The 24839-nt window shown below is 41.7% G+C and overlaps 1 protein-coding gene across 1 annotated transcript; it reads left to right on the forward strand.

Annotated features, from left to right (window-relative positions):
- The first annotated feature begins 3296 nt into the window (after positions 1 to 3296).
- Positions 3297 to 23800, forward strand: slc6a20 (solute carrier family 6 member 20). The gene is made up of 11 exons (XM_079504119.1): positions 3297 to 3522; positions 9298 to 9438; positions 10266 to 10357; positions 12634 to 12861; positions 16765 to 16875; positions 17334 to 17575; positions 18406 to 18568; positions 19583 to 19787; positions 20563 to 20722; positions 21294 to 21459; positions 22278 to 23800. Exons 1-11 carry the CDS (start codon positions 3396 to 3398, stop codon positions 22446 to 22448), a joined length of 1806 nt encoding a protein of 601 aa, XP_079360245.1. The 5' UTR covers positions 3297 to 3395; the 3' UTR covers positions 22449 to 23800.
- The last annotated feature ends 1039 nt before the right edge of the window (positions 23801 to 24839 follow it).

The following is a 24839-nucleotide window of genomic DNA, read 5'->3' on the forward strand; positions in this document are numbered from 1 at the left end:
GTTGTACTTAATGCACATTGTGTTTTTCAATGCTCAACTATAGAACCCTTATGGAATTCCAAATAGACACGTGTTAGGGGTTGGAGGGAATGCAAATCTGTGACAGAAAGTTGCAAACGTTTGGGTGTCCAGTCTGTCTGTGTGGGGTTCGAGGGAAAACAACTCTTCCCAGTTGTACAGCTGCACTGCGTGTTCCCCGCTGTGGGAGCCTCTCTTCCCCTGACTCCATCACTGATCACTGGTCACTGCTGTTTACAGAGTAGCTTGCATGGGCCCTGAGGCCAGGTTCCATCAGACTCCATGTGGGAGTCTTGGGACTGTGGCCTGCACTGGGCATGCAGGCCAAAGGCCTATAGGTTTACCCCCAAATGAATCTACGCAGCGTGCTGTTAAAGGGGAAAACCACCCATTTTCAACATTTTACTATGTCATTAATATACCTTAGAGCTGTTGTGTGGAAATAATAAAAAAGTCCCCCCATTTTGTTTTTCCTAGAACTGTAATTATGAACAAAATCTTTTTTCAGACCTCTAGTTCTAGGAAACACAGAATGGGGGAACTTTTGTATTATTTCCACACAACAGCTCTAAGGTACATTAATGATATAGTAAAATGTTGAAAATGAGTGGAATGCCCCTTTAATTTACCCTTACGGCACTGGTTCTCAACATCTGCTCCGGCGATCCAAATGGACCCTTATATAGGCCTGTAACTCTGAGAGTGTACAAAATAAACATGGATCCGTCAGGGTCCACACTCTCAAAGTTAACTTTACACAGTTGTCAAGTTATCCAAACTGTGAATTTTACGCAGATTGCAAAGAGTAGATTGGGGTCCCAGAGATAAGAAATTGTATCAAATGGGGTTCCGTGGCCTAATGCATGTCAAACTGGCGGTTCTTTCTGGAGATTAAAAAGCTTCACTGATGAGAATATCTTTACTGTCTTTGCATGTTCAAATCTGGCATTGGCTGTAATCAATAAATTGTTTCAATTTTACCCTTTGGTCCTCCGCTTGTATAGTCCCTGACAGACGGTACCCTCGATATTGGGTCGAATTCAACCACGGATAAGTGGGACACACAGCAAGTGTCTGCACGTGTGTCATTGCGCAACTTTTACCTCCATCTGCGAGTCAAGTGAACAGAGCCTGATCTTGGATGGTTGAATTTCATTATGAGAAAAATAGTGAGAATTAAGTAATTGTGTTCGTCTCTAATTTCAGAAGAGCGAAGAGCCACGTACGTTGTGTCAATTGATGTCATTCACTTTAATGTTTACAATATTTACATGGCAATTGGCAAATATTGCTAGTTTTGTGTGTACTTTCCTTCCTCGTCGACAGTGCATTGTCGACAGTGCATTGTCACAGAGACTGCTCAAACTGCTCTTTAGTTCACTATAAAGTCTAAATTAAATATGCTAAAACTATCATACAATAAAGCTGATTCAGATTCTTCAGAGTTGATATACTGCACCAGTGGTTCTTAAAGTGGGGTCCAGCCAGGAACCTCCAGGGGTCCTTGAGAGGGTTCCAGCGTTCTGATTCATATAGTCAAGAACCAAATGGACCCATTTGGCTCTGTAACTCAGCGAGTGGTTCACTTGGTTCCATTTGTATACTCTCTGAGTTATGAGGGTCTGTGATCCCCCAAACTGGGCGTCCTTCTGTAGGAATTGTACAGTATACCTGTCCATATTTTGCAGCTCACCTTTGGAGCCCTCCGTGCACCCCTATAACTGGGAGACACTGTCATGAAAGTGGAATGGACAAAATAATTCCTAATCCTCATAATGTTTGGTATTTTCTTCAAGGTTGTTTCGCCGGTCCAATCTTTGTTCTCATAATTAACAATCCATTGTGCATGTTTTCATTGTGGACTGTTAGCGTGTGCCATGCTCATGTTTATGCACATGAAGCTATACTGTGATGATAATGAATTGCATTGTTATGCAATGCATGATATAACTCATGAATCATGAGTTATATCATCACAGTATAGCTTCATGTGCATAAATCACCTAAATCAATCACCTAAATCAAGCAACCTACATGTATAACTGTGTCATGATATAACTACATGGCTAATGTAACTGTTTAACTGAAAAACCTCAAGTACACTGTTGAAAGATAAAGGAAGAAGAAGTCAGACAATATGAGAGGGTGACTTATTAAATGTGCATTTGAATGTGTTTGAATTGTTGTAGAACCCTAAGATTAGGCCTAATTACTGAACAGGCCATAGAGGTCTGTTATCATATCCACACTTTCCATAGAAAAGCAACTTATCGGGCAACAACCACATGGCTGGTCAAATGTCTGAGAGTACCTCAAAATTCCCCGCAAGTAGACTACAACACTAACAGTTGCAGGTACGAATAGAAATGAATCTGAACTGTGAGTGTGACTGACAGCTATTATTATTATTAGTAGTATTAGTAGTATTAGTAGAAGTAGTAGTAGTGTATCCTCGGCTGGGAGGCGAACCCGGGACATATCCAAAAGGCGCAACTGTACGTTACCACTAGTCAGCTAAAGAGCCAGGCCCGATAGGCAAGCAGCAATGCAGCACCTACCTGTATAGCCTACAGTAGTATAGTAGTAGTAGTAGTAGTAGTAGTAGTGTTATTAGGCTAATATGACATAAACATACTTTACTTTTAACTATAGCAAACACAATAACAATATGGGGGCCTAAAACCTTCAACTTTTCTTTTCACCTTTAGGACTTCCATAAAGGCATTATTGATATTGAAAAGTAATAGGCTATTACACTACATAGCCTATTCTATATGTTATCAAAAGTTAAACAATAAACTAAGTTGTGTGAAATTGTAATATTAATCATCTTGACACAATTAGGCTCTGTTAAATAATCACAAGTCAAAGCATGTCTGTTCTTGCCTAATGTAAATCGCTCTGGATTAAGAGCGTCTGCTAAATGCCTAAATTGTAAATTGTAAATGGCTTCTCCCATTTTTTTGGCTCAAAACAAACAGACCTTTAAAGGAAAGTGGACTGAGAAGTTGAACTGTCAGTAGAGGTTAAACACACCTTTAAGGAGGTTTACAACTTCAAACAACATCCAATCAAACATTCACCTGCCTTATCTCGGCACAAGCAATTAAAGCAACAGTCAGTCAGCCAGACCCTCCCTCTGCCTCCTTGACAAGGAGCTCATTAGAATAAGCCTGGTTGCCAATAAAACGCCAAGTTGAGAGACATACGACTTTAGTGAATGTCGCTGACAGTCTAGTGTTGTTGAGTAGCCTGTCCGGATCCACACAGGACAGCCTTCATTGGATGTGTGTTACTTATACTGTCCTGACAGGAGCGATCAGCTGCGGTGCTTTCCAGTTAACCGGCCACTTTAGTCCTCCACGGATCCAGCAGCCATGGACAAAGATGCAGGCAGACCCAAATGGGACACTCCAATGCAATTTGTGCTCGCATGCGTATCTTACGCGGTTGGTCTCGGAAACGTATGGCGTTTCCCATACCTCTGTCAAATGCACGGTGGAGGTAAGGCGCTTGTATTGTGACCTATTTGTTTTGTTTTCTTATTATCGCTGCCTGTCAGTGGCAGGTGTCACTATATGGCCGTGCCGCTATTTGCGCACTGTACGTGTTCCCTTCCAGACCTTCTGTCTGACTCAGACTAACTGACTGACGCGTGTCTATATTTACAATGAATAATAATGCAGGCTAATATTCTTCATTATAAATGATATGGAGTGTGTCTGATACCACAACAAGCCTTCATTGGCAACGTTTTGTCCATGTGAGTGACTGTTGATTCCATTATTGTGCAATGTGTTCTGAACTTGCAGGCTACTTTTAAGTTATGTCAGCTTGCAGCATTGTGCAGCCTATAGGCCTATTCGGTCAGCTTTGTTAGTGTAGATTACAGGTGGGAAAACAATCATCTGCACGGGGTAAAAGAAAAAGTGTGTAGTATATGTTTTAACTCTTGACATCCAACCGTCAGTCAAATATATACTTTGAGATAGAGATCAAAGACTGTAAGACACCTGCCTATTTAAACATGTTTGTAGTATTTTGAAAAAATACTATCATAATGTGAGTGAGTGAGTGAGTTGAAAAGTTCTTGCTCATGCTTTTTATTACAGTGTGCACGGTTGCAACTGAGTACATTTTCTCAAGTAGGCTACTGTCTGTAGCTAGTTTACAATTGTCATGCTTTTACTTCTACTCCATTACATCTCAGAGGCAAATATTAGTAGCCTATAGTAGGCCTACGTACTTTGACCACTACAATTAATTTAAAACTTTAGTTACTAGTTACTTTGGAAATTTGTATTATTATTACAAAACATACATTACGGTCCACATCAGCCCTATACTGTAGATTTCGGCCATTTGAAATATAGCCAATCCACAAGCTCACAATGTGTCACTATGCGACACATTGTGAGCTTGCAGATCTGCTATTTTCTAAATATTTGTTTACATTGATTACTTTCTACTTTGGGTATACTTTAAGTACATATTGATACCAATACTTTTGTGCTTTTACTAAAGTAGGCCTACATTTTGAATTTTGGCCTTTTATGTGTATGTAGGCCTATAGTAGGCCTATTGCAGTATTGATACTTTTACTTACAGTAAGTAAAACAATTGAGTACTTTTTTCCTTTTGAGTGAGTGAAACGTCCTTGCTCGTGCTTTTTCTTGTTGTGCAACAACACAATAATCCAAGATTTACAATCGAGCTGATTCTGGCAACTTGTCATAATCCTTATCCGACTATAAAATGAGCACAAAACTAACCCTTGAGGTTAATATCAGTGTTAATACATTAATAAATAACCTGTAGGCCTACGTATCTGGAGGCAAAAGTTCATCTGAGGGAACAGGATACTGATGCAGTAGAAATATCCACAACAACATGGTTGGCATGGGCCAGTGGTTCTCAAAGTAGGGTCCGGGCAGAGTAATCTAGTATAAGAGAGTGGCGACACTAGCATTGACTCCCATTGTAACAATGGAATGCGGAAGTGCACATTCTATCTCAATGGGATAGTTCCAGCCATAGGAGCAATGTTTGGAACTATAGCCCATATGCACACGCTTTGCGGCGAGATCAAAGCGTGTCGCTACTCTCCTACTCTACACTCTGGGTCCGGGGACCCCCGGGGGTCCTTGAGCGTACGTGTTCCAGGGGAGCCCCCAGCTAAGTGAATTAATAATAGCATCAAAATCAGTTTAATTAACCACTATTTTATACAGTACTTCCACTTAAGCTATTAAGTTAAATAGAGTGCATAAAGTGAGTGGCAAATTGAGTGGCATGAAGTCAAGTGGAAAAGTGAATGGCAAAGTGAGTTTAACATTGTTTAATGTCGTTTAATGCAATCAGATCAAGGCCAGAAAGTCGTTTTGTGTTACTCTGACTCAGTAGGTGTTCCCGCATAACTTCCGGGTATGATGATGATGATATGATTAGCCGGTGTACAACCTCGCAACGCGTCACGATGCGACACATTGTGAGCTTGTAGATCTGCTATTTTCCACAATATTTGTATACATTTGAAATGGGACATTCTCCTTTTGGTACTTTAAGTACATTTTGATGCCAATATTTTTGTACTTTTACTCAGGTACATTTTGAATTCCAGACTTCCAGAACCACTGCAGTATAATATCCCGCAATAACACGGTTAGATGGGAGAACTACAGCTTATAGGCTGCACTGGTCCTCTGTATGGGTCAATGAACAATGAACTTGTCACTTTTTACAGTAATTACTGGGCGGGCTGCACTTGTAATTTGGAGGCAGGACATCAGACTACACATGTACTGTACATGTGTTGTCTCCGTTAATTAAGGTCTGGCTTTAAGGACATGCATGGTAGAGTACTGCATCTGAAGTATTTCCCCATTATTTAAAAAGATTAAAAAAAATAATAATAATAAAAGAAGAAAAGAATAATAATAAAATAAATCAAAAATGTTTCAAAATAATAAAATAAAATCCATTCAAAAAATAAAAAAGAGGTGTCACATCGTAAGCTTGTAGATCTGCTATTTATAATGTATTTTTCTAAGTTCTAGGTTTGGAACCCATGGGGAGACACCGAATTCATCTTTTGGGTTTCAACCCAGGTTGACTGTGGCTCAGGAGGTAGAGCAGGTCGTCCAATGATCCATGGGTCGGCGGTTCGAATCCCGGCTCCTCCTGTCTACATGTCGAAGTGTCCTTGGGCAAGACACTGAACCCCAAATTGCTCCCGATGTGCTGGTTGGTACCTTGCATGGCTTCTGCCGCAATCGGTGTATGAATGTGTGTGTGAATGGGTGAATATAATGCACAATCTATGTAAAGCGCCTTGGATAAAGGCGCTATATAAATGCACCATTTACCATTTACCATTTAACCAAAAAAAAGGGAACAATGGTGTAATGGCCGGCTCAGGGACCATAGCAAATAAAGGGTTAATAAATAACAGGAGAGAGTGAGAACTAAATGTGATAGTGATTAAAATAAAATAAAGTAATGGTAACAAAATGCAGTTCCCAACAACCAGAGCAGGGAAACATTCTGCCAAACTTATAGGGATTGTGACATAAAAAAAATATTTTTGTAATTTTTCTTAATTTTTTTAAAGTTTTCTGAGCTCAATTGCACCCAAAAAGATTAGTAGATTTTCTGTGGTCTGGGGTTTTCTGGCTCAAACAGGTGCTCTGAGTTTCCTGCTGTTTGTGATGTAAGAGACATAAAATCCCATATATGTCAATGGGATTTGCCAGCAGATGTTTTCACTGTTTTGCCTGTTTTCATTGCAGCTCAGAAAGACTTCCAAACCCCAGAGAAAGCTCCAGACCACTGAAAATACACTGAATGTTCAATGTTCAGGTTTGTTTTGGGATGTAATTGAGGTCATAACATCTAAAAGAAAAACGAAAAATAAAAATGAATGGCATGAAACCTTTATAACAATGAATACATTTGTATTTTGTTACATTCTGTATATATATTCTGGATGTTAATACAATAAACCTCATACAATTGGGGTGGTTGAATTTGATCTCCTTGCTCTTCTATTGAGACATTTAGATCGTGTCAAAGGTCATGTCTCTCCTAGACACAGGATCTGGCACGATTTCTGACCTGAAGGTCAAGATTCAATTTATCCCCTGAGCAAGCAGGCTATAAGATCAATGGTAAAACATTTTGGCACTTATAATAATAATAATAATAAACTTTATTTATAAAGCGTTTTTCAAAACAAAGTTACAAAGTGCTTTACGTTGAATATAAAATGTAGTACAATAGAGGCACTTGGTGAGATAAAACAACACTAAAGTCATTACTGCAGGAAACAAAAATAATACAATAAAACAACACCACATAATAATACATACAGGTGATCTATCACTTGCACAGGGAACCGGGCTCATATCCGGGGTAGGAGAGGAAAGTAACATATAGGCAGCTTTAAATAAACACAAACAAATAATGAATGCTCTTTTTGTGGCCAATAATGTGACACCTCAGCTACAGTATAGCTGTGCCCAGGCAGGGCACCCCTCAGTGGATTCGTCTATACTCTGGGGAGGCACTGGCCAGGTGTCCCTGATTATCCCCCAACCTCCAGCCAAGGCAATTAAAAAGGAGGTACGGTCATCACTGGGAGGCTAACTGGAGCCTGGAGTGCATTTAGAGCAGTCAATTAGGTGGACCAGCTTATGAACAATTTAACGAACACTATTTATGAACGATTGAAACCTTTTTTTTAAATACACGGTCCAGGAAAATAAAAGATGACATATCACATAACATTGATTTTTGCTGTGTTGCTTTTTGATGTGCACACTGTATAATTTTATTGAGGTATCTAAAGAGTACAAAGTATCTTTCTGAACCACTGTTTAGGTATAACTCAATACAAATATGTAGAGTGCACATCAAAAAACAAATGACTAGAAAACAACCTGCGATAATAATATGTCTTCTTTATTCCTGAACCGATTAACTGTCAATGTGGACCCAATTGTTCAGGAATAAGTGTTTGTTCACAAGCTGGTCCAGCCGGCTCTCATTCACTCCAATGTACTTCAGTGAACTTCCGGATGTGCATGGCAACTGGCCCGTGGAGTGGACTGACCGTACTGTACCTATCATAGCCTTGGCTCCAGCCAGAACCCTGCAGAACCAGCCAGAACCCTGCAAAACCAGCCAGCACCCTGCAACAGAAGGCAGGCACAAACCCCGGCAAAGGCCTCAGGAGGCTGTCACACTGTTCTTAACCCATTTTGACCTGAGATCAGATTCTAAAAATGTCTTCTACATCCTGACAGTTTTCTGAAGAAGCTATGTTTCTATGTCAGTCGTTCTTCGATTTTTCAAAAATAGCAGACCTACAAGCTATGAGCTTGAGCATGTCCCTCTAGGACCCGCAGGGGTCCTAGAGGGGGTTTTAGGGGGTCCCCAGCAAAACCGTTTAACCACTTTAATCCTATTTTTAGACCCTGATTATGCGGTGTAAAATCCTTTATTATGCGGGCAAAAATCCTTGATTTTGCGATGAAATATGCAGGTTTTGATGTGATTTTATGCTGTGAAATTGCGAGAAGTTGTGAAATATGCGGAAATTTGTAAAATATGCGGAAAGACCTTCATTAGCCTATATGCCTGATGAATGTCAGAGTGACCGAAACACTGTGTCCGCATAATACATTTTTGTAAATGAGAAGGTCCGAGTGACCGAAACATTGTATGCCTATTAGTACATTTTTGTAAATGAGAAGGTCTGACTGAACGAAACATTTAATCCCGATTAGTACATTTTTCTAAGTGAAGACAGTGCACAACTCCCTTTTTCCTGCTCTTCAAGTTCATTACTCTGAAGCACCTGTCCGTCTCCGTAGGTGTGCAAAAGGAAATTTTCTTCTATATGCAAAATGTTTCACAATAATTATTCAAGATGTTTTCCAATTCTGTTCAAAAATAGCCGATCTGCAAGCTCACAGCGCATCGTCTCACGACACATGAGCTTGCAGATCGGCTATATCTGAGCTGGAAACCCCTTGGAAGCCCTTCAAGGAGCCCTTCTTGATCCCTTTGAGAACCACTGTTTGTGTAAGGACTGTAATTGCCCAACGCTGAAAGCTATTTACAGGTGTCTGTTTGCTATAGCGTACAGTGCGTGCGTACAGTGCATGCGTGCGTGCGTGCAATGCCATTCCAGAATGCATTTGAACAGTGACAGTGGTAGCATCACAACAGGTTTGTAGTAAAGTGGTAAGTGAATGGGGACTCTGTCTTCATCCTCAGGTGGGTTCATGATCCCATATATGATCATGCTGCTGTTGGAGGGCATACCCTTGTTCTACATGGAGCTGGCTATTGGTCAGAAGATGCGTCAGGGAAGCATAGGGGCATGGACCGCCATCAGCCCCTACCTAGGAGGACTGGGTAAGCTACTAACAAAAACATCCTGATATAGTTTAGATTTAACAATATCACAATTTAATTCAGAATGTATGTTCAGCACATTGTTTTCTTTCTTTCTTGATTCTATTTTTAAGTTGTGAACAAGAGGTCAGGGTTCAATCCCTGGCTGAGTCCAAAGCTAGCTATATAAATGGTACCCAATCCCTCCCTGCTTGGCACGCAGCATCAACGGTTGGATTGGGGGTAAGTCCCTGTGACATACTAGCGTCATGTCCAGGGGGTGTACAGTATAATTGTATGTAAAGCTGCCTCATGCTACGGAAACAGGAGATAGGCTGAGTCCTGACCTATCTGGGCCACTTGGCTCGAGAATCGCGGGGAGTGTGTGTGTGTGTGTGTGTGGGGCGGGGGTTGGGGGGGACTGTGCTATGATTCAGAGCTCCGTAGCTGAATCTGTCAGCAACTCCTACAATATGTGTAGAGTTTAGGAATGTAAATAAAAGACCCATCAGGAAGTGAAGCGCTAAAGGAGAGTGACATCCAGTCTCTACACATGGAAGGCTGGAAGCGGCCGGGTGCTGCCCCCAGATTAAAAAAAACATTTTTAAAATCAAATAAAATAGACGTAGAGCTTCTGCCTATGCCATTAAAATGAAGTGTTTAATTCATTTCTGAGTATTGTATTGAAAACAGCACTCTAGAGACAGAGGAGGATTTCACATTGGGGAGTGTACTGTATGTTATGAATGTCATTTAAATGGACCATTATGGAAACAGGACAAATTTTAGCTCAAATAATTGGATATTGTGAGACTATTTATGTTACATCATTGTTCCTTTGCTTTCAGGTATAGCCAGCATGGTGACATCCTTTTATCTTTGTCTGTATTACAACGTGATCAATGCCTGGAGCTTCTGGTATCTTTTCAACTCCTTTCAGGTGAGCTCTTCATGTTGTCTGACTAGGGTGACCCAGTACATTTTGATTTAGTTTTAGTCATAGTCTTTGGAATAAAATTACATTTATTTTTTAGTCATCTGAAATGTTTTAGTTTTAGCCTATAGTTAATTATAAGATTTTAGTATAATAAATGTAGACAACGGACATTTTTCATCATAGTCTTAGTCGACTTGATTAACACTGGGGAGACCACAGTCTGACCATAGCCAGACAACTATTCCACAATCTCTGAATGCCAAGAACGGAAGCTATCATCTGTTCGTCATTTCCGTTCGCTGAAAATATTTTGATAAGTAATATTTTGATAATATTTTGAAATATCTTAACATTTTATTTTAGAATTTCCATTTCTGATAAGCAGCAAGCTATATGTTTCGAATAGTTTTATTTATATTAGGACAACACATTTGTGCGACTGTAAAGACGAAACGGAAGTGGGGAGCAGGCGTCACATCTGATTTATCCTCATAATGATCATTTTCAGAGCTTCCGTTGCTCCAGACCATATGAACACTCTGGCTCGCGAGACTACAGGGACCATATCTTCAAAAACCCAACCCAGAGCCCTTAAAGGAGCCCTTCACCCATGTTCAACCATATCTTCATATAATTCAGGCCGCATAATAATATCTTACCGAAGATAGGAAACCTGCCTAACAGTAACATCATCGGTAGGCAGCTTTGGTCATTTCAAACAAGATTTCAAACTTTAATGTTGGCTTCTATTTCAGCATGCTAACGTCCTAGGACGATCAAGGCTGTATATCTGTTATTAGCGACTTTAAGCAACGACGGATACGGCCGTCGGCTACGGCAACCGGAAATGGATCAGTGCTCGATACATAAACCTGCTCTCCGTCACAGCCCTTTCTACTACGGGAGAACCTACACTTACACTTAGTGTCTACGCCATGTCATAACCATGTTTATTGAAATGATAGCTGTCATACATTTACACCGATTGCTCCATCACCTCTCTTATGCTGTGTAATGTGTTGGCATGCTCTGAATGAAGAAATAACACTAATACCATATGTCATATTAACCATGTTTATTAAAACGGTTTTAGAATAACACAGATTGCTCCAGCACCTTCCTCTTTCCATTGCTGATCATATCCAGCGCATGTAAGAATTAAGCAATATCGGCAAGTTAGCAGACGCATGACGGGGTGTTTTAAAAAATAATAATAATGTGTTTATGTTTGACACATGCTGCATGGACGCGTCACCATGGCAACCAATGTCGCCGGAGGCTGTTTGCTTAAAGATTTTGACAGCTACGGCGTGGGTGTCATAGCCGCCGTACTTCCGCGTAGCGGAGCCGTCCTGAAAACCGTCGTTGCTTAAAGTCCCTAATCAACTGCTGTACTGCACCTGAATTTCCCCAGCGGGATCAATAAAGGTCTTATCTTATAATGTTATCTGTAGTTTCCATTAGCTTGGAATCCCCATTGATGATGTCATTGGTAGGCAGGTTCACAGCGTCTGTAGACGGGAATGGTGCCATCTTATTATGACTATGAGCATTTGTAAGGGCCACGTTTACGGAGATAAGGTTGAAAATGGTTGAAGTGCTGTTTTAATCGCTTAAATCTGATTGCTAAAATAGCTGATCTACAAATTTAGTTTTTTTGCACTTAACACATAGTGACTGCACCTTTCAACAGAACATGATAAACATGTACATAATTAGGTAAGCACTTAAAACAAAGTGTATTTTACAAGTAGTGAAAATTGGGACGTCGTATCCATGTCATGCTATGTCCAAGCAAGATGCCTGGAATATACAGTAGGCTGATATTTTCCGAATATTTTCCGTCAGGTCAGCAGTCGCCTGTTTATATATATATAAAGCCTACAGTTGGAGGCCATCGATATTGTCCTTTTCTTTTTGCTGAGGTTTGCGTGATCTGCGCAAAAGGACAGTTAACCCATTTTGGGCGGGAACCCCTTTTGGTGTTTTAAACATTATGTTATAATTTAGCTATTGAAAAATAGCAGATCTACAAGCTCATAGCGCGCCACCGAGTGGCGCGCTATGAGCTTGTAGGTCTGCTATTTTTGAAAAATCTTGAAAATATTTATTTCAGAAAACTGGAGGATTTAGAAGGATTTTTTAAAATTTTGAGGTCAGGCCTAAATGGGTCAAATGGTAAGGGACAATATCGGTGGCACCCAACTGTACAGTAGGCTACTGTATAATAATATTTAGGAACCCTAATTGCGCTCTCTCTCTCTCTCTCTCTCTCTCAGTCGAAGCTGCCCTGGGCAGAGTGTCCTCTCAACAGCAACAGGACGGGCCCCCTGGAGGAGTGTGAGAAGGCCACGCCCACGCAGTACTTCTTCTTCAGGGAGACTCTGAACGTCGCCCCCTCCATCAACGAGAACGGAGGCGTGCACACAGGACAGGCGCTCTGCCTCCTGCTGGCCTGGATGCTCACCTACCTGTTCATCGTCAAGGGGGTCAAGTCCACCGGAAAGGTTAGAGCATAACAGGCATCTCAAAGTGGGGTCTGGGGAAGACGCCCAGGGATCATTAAGGGGGTTTCAGGGGATCCCCAACTAAATCTATTTGACCACTTTAAGCTTGTAGATTTGCTATTTTAAAATAGTTTGTCAAAGATCTTGACAAATTGTGAAAATCTTTGAATCACTTTGGACATTTTTAACACACATTTCCTCTTCTGGGGCCCCTGCGGCTGCCTCAAAATATTTTCAGGTGGGAGTCTGCGTCCGGTCAAATACATAAATTTTAGCTTTTCTATTTTACAGGTATATTTTGATACCTTGTACTTTCAATTGAATTGTACTGTAACATTACAAAACAGTACAAGTACTTTTACCCTATAGTATACAGCCGGACAAAAAGAAAATGCCCTCGTATGCACCTGTAGACAAGACATAACAATAAAAGACCACTATATTGCAACGCAGCAGGTTTGTGGCTGTTTTACCTGCAATGCTCCAGTAATAAAGCATTTGAGTGCTTGCATGGTAGTGTTAAATAGCTCTATATTCTATATAACTCCACCACCTCTCTCCCTCTCAAGCAAGTCATTGACAATATAATATATAAAGTCACAACACCAACTTTGATGAGGCAGTTTTGGAGTTAGGTGGTTTCTTCCCAACAGCAGAGATTGTAGGGGTCTTCCATCTCCTCGGCTCCTGTACATTCTCCCATCAGGATACCAGTTTCATCCAATCAAGGAGAGAGAACAACGCAATTGAGCTTTAACAACAAAATTGTTTTGTTTTAAACTAAAATAATCTCACTTACATCACCTTTAAAGTGGATGAGTGGGATTATTTTTACCACACTGCATTACATAACAGAGTGAGAGGCATCAGAGATCACTGGGTCGCATCAAGACGGGAGTTTACACTTTTTAGCTGACGAGTGTGCATTTCCAGTCAAGGCACCACAACATATAAGCTAACCTGGGTCAAGAAGATCCTCTTTTTGGAAATAGCCGATCTACAAGGTCACAATTTAAAGAGCTGCACATTTGACAATTATTTTATTAGGCTACCTTTACTTTGGTTGTTAGTATTTTTGTACTTTATTCACTAGTAAGAGACCACACCTCTGCGTAAGTTTGACAGTAGAGTTTGAAACAAAATGAGATGAAATGGGATGAGGAACCCAAGGTTAGGGCATGACTCAGGGTGTTAGCCAAGTCTGACAGGAGCTGACGGCCATCATTGCTCTACTCGGAGGAGCGTCCGGTCGTCTCTGCTCCGTCACTGCCCTGCCTGGATCCCTAGAGAAGAAGACAGAACAGAAGGAGGAGGTTGGGGTGGAGGAGGAAGGAGGAGGTTGGGGTGGAGAAGAGGAGGACGATGAATTTGAAAGCAATGAACGGCAGAAATTAGGGATGTCCCGATCACATTTTTTTGCTCCCGATCCGATTCCGCATCTGCCGATACCGATTTTTCCCGATCCCATATATTTTTTTTCTAGAACACGTTTATGCCATATCACAATAGTACAATATCAGTCACAGACAATATCCAGTCTAATATCATGTTATGGATTATAATATTGATACTAGAAACAAATTTCAAGAAATTTTACTGGGTGCCTGCAGCTCGCCAAGTCTGTGCAGCATTTGAGCCACGGACCACCATTTGATGACATTTAGCCTCTCAGACCATGTAAGGGTCAATTTGGTTACATGTAACCATGTCCCCATTGACTTTCAATTCAAGTTTATTGCACATTACGTTGCCACCAAAATTCTAATGCTAACATGCTAATACTAACATGCTAATGCTAACATGCTAGCATGCTAACATTTTAATGCTAACATGCTAATGCTAACATGATGATGGTACACCTGTCGCTTTCAGGGCTGTAGTTCACGTACTGTATGTATCTGGGCTATGGTTGTGACATTGGGTGAAAGAGGACGAGTGAGGCTACAAAATTACCGAAACCCATGCGTGTAAAGTGAATATTTTGGCCGTGAGGACGATTTTTTCGGAGAATTTCGGTACAGTCTTCTCACTCTGACCCGCTCTCTCTCTGGGCGTGCGACACTCTGAGTCGAGAATATTGCTCAGACCACACACACTTTGAACTGCGATAGCGGGCAAACCGTGCAACGCATTCGAATTCCGTCTGAACCACGACAAAGTCGTGTTTCTACGCAACAGTATGCCAGAGCAATGTGGCTCCAAAGTAACGTGTCATTTTCTGTTTTTCCACGCGTCTCTCCATCGACTTTGAATGGGGCATTTTTCGCGTAGTTTATTGCGAATTACGTCGGTACGGTAACACGAAACGGAAAGAAAAGCACAAGCACACCATTCCCGGCCGAGCCGCACATTTTGATGTATATATTGCGGGGCTTTGGTAAACCGTGCGGCCGGCCATAGAGGTCAAAGTTTCGCGTATTGATAATTACGATTAAGTATGCGTTTCGGATTTCAACCTGTGTTTCTGCCATTGCATGGCACCCAGAACTAGGGATGTCCCGATCACGTTGTTTGGCTCCCGATACGATTCCGATCATTTGAAAATGACGTGATCGGCCCCCGATTTCCGATCACCCGATCCGATCGGGACAACAAGGATTGTCTGTGGTGAGTGGAGGCACGTGTAGTGGATACGGGTGATTGTGAATGGGGAGTGGCTAATGAGTGTGAATGGGGAGTGGCTAATGAGTGAGGCCAAGTGTGGTAGGTAGATAGGGAAGCGATTGAGAACAGGGAGTGGCCTTGATAAGCAGAGGGTGGTCTCTACTCCTGCACTTACGTTGAACACAACTACATATAGTTTTGAAATTTTACTCAAGTCAATTCTTTTTATACAGGACTTATTTAACTTTTTTTTCAACTTACATTTTATTCATTTTCATGAACAAGAATAGACAGAGACATACAGAAAGCAATAAGACAAACAATTGGACACTACAGTATGTGTTGCCAAACATCAACTCAGGAAATAAAAATAAAAATAGTAGACAAATGCTATAATTGCTGGAGTTCACACACAGACAGGATAATAATAAAATGGAAACAATATATGAACACACACACACACACACACACACACACACACACACACACACACACACACACACACACACACACACACACACACACACACACACACACACATACACACTCACACAATGGAAGTAATATTGGACAATAAAGTACTGTATATAAAGACAATAGATAACAGATATCCCATCCATGGGGTCAGGACTTATTTTACTTTTAACAGAGTGCTAAGTTTACTTACAGGAGCACTTCACCCCTTTCAACCATATTTTCATTTCACTCATAATTGGTCCTCACTGATGCTCATTAGAAGAAGGGGCAATTTCCGTCTACACACACTGTGGACAGTACAGAAACCTGCCTACCAATGATATCACCAACGGGATTCCAAGTTAATGATAACTACAGCATGCTGAAATAGAAGCTGAAGTAGAAGCCACTAATAAGACGTTAAAAAAAGGTTGAAATCTATTTTGGGCGTAGAAGACGGGAAAAATCGGTCAAAGTACAGTAACTCAAGTTTGGTGTTTAAGTGGTTAAGTAACCACTTAACGCCTAATTACGGTTAAGTAACCACTTAACCACTGTGCTGAGTCAGGAAATCCATGAGGGTCATGAAAGACCCCACATACACCCATGACAGTGTGTTGACATCAGGTTGTAACCGTATTGTTGTAACCTTATTTTAGAAATAAGGGCTGTTATTAGTTTGGTACTGTTATGTATGTAGGTATTAGTTTATATTTATTGTGTATTATGGAGCACCCCAACCTAAGGTTTTCACAGTGCATACTGCGTACTCATACATCCTTGTGACAGTTTGTGACATTTCTTGAATTCTGGATGTTGTTATGTCTGTGTCTAACCCTTCAGGTGGTGTACTTCACAGCCACATTTCCATACGTGGTTCTCTTCATCTATCTGATCCGGGGCTTGACGCTGCACGGTGCCCTCAATGGCGTCAAGTTCATGTTCACGCCAAAGGTATTGTACGCCATATGTGTGCTTCTCAGTGGTGGAAAGCCTAATTACGCTTTAGATATTATATTGCATGGGTTTTCAACACTTTTCATGTCAAGGTCCATTATTTATTCGGCATTTGAGCCACGGACCACCATTTGAGGAGATTTAGCCTCTCTTTGAAAGTTTAGTGTCATTGGATATGATTTTGTCCACAATTCCATGCTTTATGATGTGGTACCGTACTATAGGAGAGATAACAGGTGTTGATCAAAATAACAATGATTGTACATTCTGTAATTGTGTAGACTTCTTGTAAATTAAGTAATGCAGATGTTTAACAATAATTTAACCCTTAAAATGTATTCTAGTATGAGAATACTAGAGTTAGAGTGTACTATTATAGTACACTCTACTTCAGACATTTTCAACCTCTTTTCATATAATTGGTGGATTACCTCTTCCACTACTGCTGTCTTCAGATGGAAGAGCTTGCCAACCCCAACACGTGGATCAACGCTGCCACCCAGATCTTCTTCTCTCTTGGTCTCGGCTTCGGCTCGCTCATCGCCTTTGCCAGCTACAACGAATACCACAACAACTTTGAACGTCAGGCCATCATAGTGTCAATGATCAACAGCGGAACCTCCATCTTCGCCAGCATTGTTACCTTTGCCATCTACGGATTCAAGGCCACTTTCAACTTTGAGAGCTGCCAAGAGAGGTGCGGCCCTTCACCCAACGTGTGTGTGTGTGTGTGTGTGTGTGTGTGTGTGTGTGTGTGTGTGTGTGTGTGTGTGTGTGTGTGTGTGTGTGTGTGTGAGAAAAAGAGTGCACGCACGCACGCACGCGCGCGCGTGCGTGCGTCTGAGAAAAAGAGTGAGTGAAGCTTCAGAGCAGTTATTACCAACCTGGGGTCTGTTGGGCTCCCAGATATGAAATTTCAACTGGGGGACTTTCTTTGACCTAATGCATATCGTTGTCTACCAGCTCAGCGGCCTTGTGGTTAGAGTGTCTGGGAGGTCGGGGTTCAATCCCTGGCCGGGTCATACCAAAGACTCTAAAAATGGGACCCAGTGCCTCCCTGCTTGACACTCAGCATCAAGGGTTGGATTGGGGGGTGGTCCCTGTGACATACTAGCGTCATGTCCAGGGGGTGTACTTGTACATCAAGCTGCCTCACGCTACAGAAACAGGAGATAGGCTCCTGCCCTATGGGCCTCATGGCTCGGCAAGGCTACTTATATCGTTGTCTACGGGCAGAACGCTCTTATCTCCATGTTTGTGTTTGTGTTTGTGTTTGTTCGTAAATTAATTTCCTACTTGATGATCTACTCAAAAGTATCAAAAGTAGCAGATCTACAAGCTCAAAACTTGCTACTTTTGAATTTGAATCCTCAAAAATAATATTAATAGTTTCCACCCGACAGAGACAATATCAAACCCGACAGCAGAGGTATGCAAAACTCTAATATCCTTGATTGGGGTATGGTGGGTTCTACTGCATTCATAAAATAAATCATAGTATCTGTAATGTATACTTGTGTGTTCCAGGGTTCGCTTGCTGCTGTTGAACACCTTTGACCTGGCAGAGGACAGCATCAGTATTGACAATGTGAATGAGTGGATCGGGAAGCTAAACCAAACATATCCAGTGCAGTTTGCTGAAATAGCTGGAAAAATGGAAACCTGTGATCTGGAGACTGAACTGTCAACTGTACGTTCTGAATGCCATACAGTACACATCAACTGTATTATTGAGAACTAGTCTGTTATGCAATATTAAGAGTAGCTCCATTGTGCAGGAGCTAATAGCCCTGATTCCAGTCAGAGTTCATTTGAGGATAAGCTACAGTTTATGTAATGTTTCGTGAGCTGTCCTCGCCATGTCTGCAATATTCAAAAAAGTACATGTTTTGGCACCGTTAAAATTCATTGTAATCAGGGACTTGGTACAAGTGAACTATACGTGAACTATACTAAATAGATATACCAGATATAACAGTGCCTTGGCACTGTTATATCTGAGACTGTGTACTGTAGAGGTGCAAAATCACACATAACTGTTTCGTTGATATATAAAAATTCAAAAGAATAATAAAAAAATGTGCTTCTCCTTTTTATTATTCAAAATCGTTACGGAAAGGCTTGCAGCCCTAATGTTCTGATATCAGAGCTTATGTAAGCTCCATCTTTTCCTTACATTCTCAAAACCCAACTAGTAAACAATGACAGATAAGATTATGTCGTGATAACATCTTAATTTACTGGCTGTGAGGGACTCTTTCTGTTATCGGTGCAAAACAGTACGATAAAACTTGCAATAAAAACAATGCCATTTACAACTTCATTAGATAAGTGTCAATGGCGATAGTCATAGGGCTCAAAGTCTACCGATTCACCTCGATCCGAGTCACTGCAGAGAGAAGGATTAATTTCTAACTGCCACCGTGACTGTGAATGTTAATTTTTAATAGCCAGTGTTTACTTGGATATACCGCTTTGGGTCATAATCTTTCTAATTCACATTTAGCCCCCGAGAGGCTGTAGTATGAGCACATTATATGAGCTAATAGTAATGTTTTCATCTCAAGAGGTTACGTTAAAGACAGTATAAATACAATAAGATGTTCTCTCTCATTTATTCACCTCTCACTCTATCCTGCTCTCTCTCTCTCTCTCTCTCTCTCTCTCTCTCTCTCTCTCCCTCTCTCTCTCTCCCTTCCTCCAGGCTGTGGAAGGTGCGGGCCTGGCGTTCATCGTGTACAGCGAGGCCATTAAGAACATGCCACTGTCCCAGCTGTGGTCGGTACTGTACTTCTTCATGCTGTTGCTGCTGGGCATGGGCAGCATGCTGGGCAACGTCACCGCCATCATCACCCCCCTGCGAGACTTCAAGCTGCTGACTCGACACCTGAGCATCGAGACTCTAAACGGTGAGAGTCGAGAGGGGACGGACGGTGGTGGAGCTGATGCTAGTGGCGGTGGTACTGTAGGTGTTGGGGGTGATGCTTGTAGTACAGTACGGAATAGGGCGGGGGGGGGGGGGCTGTTGGAGGATAGATGGGTAGTCTTTGGGTGGTGAGGTGTCCTTGGAGGTCAATGTAATTTTTCATCACACAATTTTTGTAACCCATTTTTTGTAACCAGTCTGCTAACACGAGATATATAGCTAGATAGCTCTAAACACAACATGAGATCACAACACTGGTATCGGTATTCGGTATTCGGTATCGGTATTGGCTAACACAGAAATTGTGGTATCGGGATCGGATCGGGAACAAAAAAAGTGTATCGGGACATCCCGAATTCCAACCAGTTCCCCAGCTGGCCAGGGGGAGGTAGTATAGAGACCAGGATTAATGCATGTTCACGGGGAGACATGTGATCTAATCTCATTGGATTTTTGGCATTCTGTTATACTTTGCCGAAACATTTCCCTTTCCTGTAACATTTACCTGCTTTCACTGTTGTTTTGGTAGATGGGGACGTTTTGGGGCAAATAATACAAACAGTAAAAACACCAAAATACTAGTCTGTGATTCATGCAAAACCCTAAAATATGGACTTAGGTTTCCTTCCAACAGCAATGACATATCTGTTGTTTTGTTATGTAAATATAGGGCAAAGTTACATACGATGCCTTTAATAATGAGATGTGTTGTGACAGTTGAGTGTCTTTTTGAGTGCTCTGGTCCTGTGCTCCTGCAGGCATAGTGTGTGTGGTATGCATGCTCCTGGGCCTGGGCTTCACCACGCGCTCCGGCAGCTACTGGTTCACCATGTTCAACGACTACGGCGCCACCTTCTCCCTGCTCTTCATCGTCCTCCTCGAGGTCATCGCCGTCAGCTACATCTACGGCATAAGGAGGTACGTGTGTTTGTTCGGTTTGAAGAGCATACCTACTTACATGCACAATTGACAAGGAAATCGTGGAAGGAGGTAGGGCCAAGAGGTCAAGAAATTCAATAGAAAAGGTGAGTTAGAATCTCAAGAGTTGGAAGTGCACCGGATTGTCTGGTTAAGTCATTATTGCGACCGACTCAAGACACTGCCCCCGCTGTCACCCTTAGATTTCCATATATGGAGCTGACCTGTTCTGACATTCCATATGTTGACCTGACCTCATCAAACCCTGTACACTCAAGACAAAGCGCCAGTGCTCGCCCAGCAGTCTGCCGTCACCCAGGCGGAAGCGTGCAAGCGACCTCGTCCTTTAGGGCGAGGTCGCTTCTCGCCCACAACAGCGTCACACAAAAGCTTCAAAAGTAGCAGAGAGCTTGTAGATCTGATACTTTGGCTACTTTTGAATCCTGAAATGTAACAGTTTTGAACATATGAGGTTTCCAACCGTCAGAGACAATATCAAACTGGGGTCCTTGAAATGAGAAAGATTGAGGATCACTGATTATTATTAACATCTAAATGTTCTGTTGCCCAGGTTCGAAAAAGATATCGAAGACATGCTGGGCCATCGGCCCAACTGGTACTGGAAGATCATGTGGGCGGTGGTCAGTCCTCTGCTCCTTGTCGCACTCTTCATCTTCTACATTGTCAGCTACATCCAAGGAGGGACGCCCACCTACGCAGCCTGGGACAAAGACACGGTGAGACCACCCACCGATTCTGTCTGATCTGTGGCCCCCACCTACAGTATCATCATTATGTACTACAGTGGGCCCCTACGACAAGGGGTCATTCACAGTACGTACTACCCGACTACTGTAGTACCTGACTACCTGCTGTACCCTTTGTCAGAGTAACCAAAATGTCTGACAAGTGGTCAGATTTGGCTCCAACTTGTCCCCCGTTTGATGCAATGGTTGTGAGAATGTGACCAAGGCCGAATCAGCCACACAGAATTTGGGCAGTAGAATATTCTTTATCGTTATTAACAGCTCGGTCGCGCTCGAGTCCTTTCCCTCTCGGCTCGATGTCGTGGTGCGCCGCTGATCTCCAGCCCTCTTTCACTTTCACTTTCTCTGTCCTCCTGTCAACCTCTCCCTCTCTCATACGCACAGAGCAGCACACACAACACCTTTCTCTCCAAGTGTCCTTTTTATACTGCAACCAATCTGTGTTGATTAGACAGCTCCTCCTCCGTCCTTCCTCCTGACAGCTGTCAGTAATGACACTGATGTCATGCTCAGTCCTTCACATTAGTCTTGCACACATAAGTTCATAATCAAATCGACAGTGGTAAGTAATATATATATATAATAAGGGAGAATATTATAAGTCACTGATAGATATACAACAATAATACATATGCAAAACAATTAAAGGAACAACCAAAAGAAAAACCTAACTTGACACCGGTCACAAGAATACGTAGGCCTAAAAAATGTCATTGTTCTTTGCTCTCAGGGTAAATCGGTGGTGTTGGAGTATCCTGTCTTTAACCATCATTGTTGTTCCCTCTCAGGGTAAAACTGTGGTTATGCAGTATCCTGTCTTTGGCCAAATCTTCATCGGCCTCCTGCTGGCCTCGTCCGTCAGCTGCGTGCCCGTGGCGGCACTCTACGCGTACTGCAAGAAGAGGGAGCGGGCCAATCGGAAGACAGAACGACAGTCAATCAGCACGATATCTTCGTAGAGACGGGACAATACCGAACTCTCTGACTGGACCCACGTTCACTAAAGTTCAACTGACCACCACATCTTATGGATGTGAAAAACTAAAACAACAACAACTGGCAGAAACCCACAGTGTGCGTGTTGTGGCCAAACTGTATATACTGTAGCACTAGTGGTGCCTTGGGATCCCCTGAGTAGCCATGACATTAGTTCTGTTGTATTGTGATTGTGTGTTGTCGTGTTTGCATCAGTATTAACGTCAGAGGTCTGAGCCAGACTAACCTCTTAAACCCTGTAGACTCAGTAAACTAGACCTGAGTTGGCTCTGAACTTTATCCACTTTGTTTCCGGTCTACGAAAAATCGCTGCAAAAAAAGGGGGGTCAGCAGGTTGTAGATCAGCTATTTTTGGGCAATGTTTCCCCCCAACATTGGGACTCTAGATTTCAAGTCTTATAATTCATACTTCATCTAACGACAGTGATATCACTTGCACCGATAATAGCTCATTTTCAAGGAAAAAGAAAAACATGACTTTAGCAAAAAAATAATTTCTGCAAAAATAGATCTACAAGCTCATAACACGTTGTGAGCTTGTAGATAGTACTATTTTCGGGTGAAAATAATTTGTGTAGCGGGAATTGCGTGCATACCTACTAGTAAAAAGCCCTGAGGCAGCTATGGTCAACTAAGCATAATTAGGGTTTAAGCGGTGAAAAAAGCACTTTCATTCAGGCGTGAGCAATAATGCATCTCTCTTCATTTGTTTTGCAAGTTATATTCAACAGTAAATGTGATATTTTGGGGGTTGGGTTCACCACTATACGACTGTTTACCTTAACAATAATGCTAGTGTTATTCCAGATTTCATGTAATGTCACTTTACTGCAGTGGTTTTCAACCTTGTTCTTATCAAGGTCCATTATGTAGGCCTATTGGGCATTTGAGCCACGGACCACCATTGGATGACATTGCCTCTCAGACCCAAAACGTTCTCATCTCACTTTCTTCTACATTCTCTAATTGTGTAGACTTGTGTAGACTCTTCAGCGTGTAAAATGAAACCAAATGGTTTCATTTTACACACTCGCAAGAGTTAAAGATCTAATAAGGGTGCCTTTGGTTATCAAACTCTCCCTCATTTAGCTGGGGACCACTTGGAACCTCCTCATGGACCACTGGTGGTCCCTGGACCACTGGTTGAAAACCACTGGTTTACTGAGTGATTATAATAATGTAGATATGTAGCTTACTGTATGTACTCATTGAGTAGTGAGTACTGTATGAGTATGTCAGGCTGGTCTCTGTACAGAAACAAGAGGAACTAACCAGGTGCTCAATGGAGGTAGCAGGATGTGATAATGATAAAAAGGTGCTCACACAGATCAAAAAACGGGATCAATACATGATAAAAAGAGAAGGATCCGGGCACACAAGGTTAAAAAACGAGGAACAACTTGAACATCTTGCCCTGATGAAGACCTGTTAGGTCGAAACATGTTGGCAGTTGCCTTTTAAATTAATAAAGGCGTTCCTCATTTTTTAACCTTGTGTGCCCGGATCCTTCTCTCTTTTTATCTGGTCTCTGTACAGTTGTGTTGTTCTAGTCAGTGGTGGAAGGTAACTAAGTACATTTAGAAACGAGTAGGTTGTGCACATCCAGTCCCTCGCTGGTGCTGGAGGGTAGACGCAATGTTAAAAAGAGGGAAGTCCGCACGCAGGCTCAGTGTTCCATTTATTTTAAAACACAGACAAACGGAACCGGTTCTGTTTGTCGGAGTGACAAACTGACATACTATATTGAGCCTACGACACACAGCCCCCTAGTAGTCAGTTGTTCGTTCAGACACACGGAAACCAACTACTGTGGCCAGATTCCCTGGGGTCTAGTAGGACAATAGTAAAAAATAATAAAGAAATCGCCATACAATTTTGTAAAAAATAAATATATATACTGTATTTAGCCCCATGTTCGAATGTCCCCGCCCCCCTGTCAAAAATAGATAAAATTGCGATACAAAAGCGATAAAACACACTCATCTTTTACTTTCTCTAATAACAACCTAAAACATGAACCTTGGTTGAAAAAAAACAAAGTTGTCCTTTAACTTAAGTACATTTACTCAAGTACTGTACCTACCTAAGTACTCCATTACATATCAGAGGTAAATCTTATTGAAGCCCTATTTTATACTTTGGCTTTTCGGAAATCTACAAGCACACAATTAACGCATGACACTGTAAATTGGCTATTTTCGATAAAGTTTGATACATTTAGTAAAGGTTGAGTACTTTACTTTTGTACTTTTACTCTTTGAATATGGGCCTTTTAATTGTAACAGAGTATGTTTATATTGTGGCATTGTTACTTTTACTTAAGAAATGTGATGACTTCTTCCACCACTGGTTCT

The sequence above is a fragment of the Electrona antarctica genome (assembly GCF_951216825.1).
Source record: "Electrona antarctica genome assembly, chromosome: 6".
Taxonomy (NCBI): domain Eukaryota; kingdom Metazoa; phylum Chordata; class Actinopteri; order Myctophiformes; family Myctophidae; genus Electrona; species Electrona antarctica.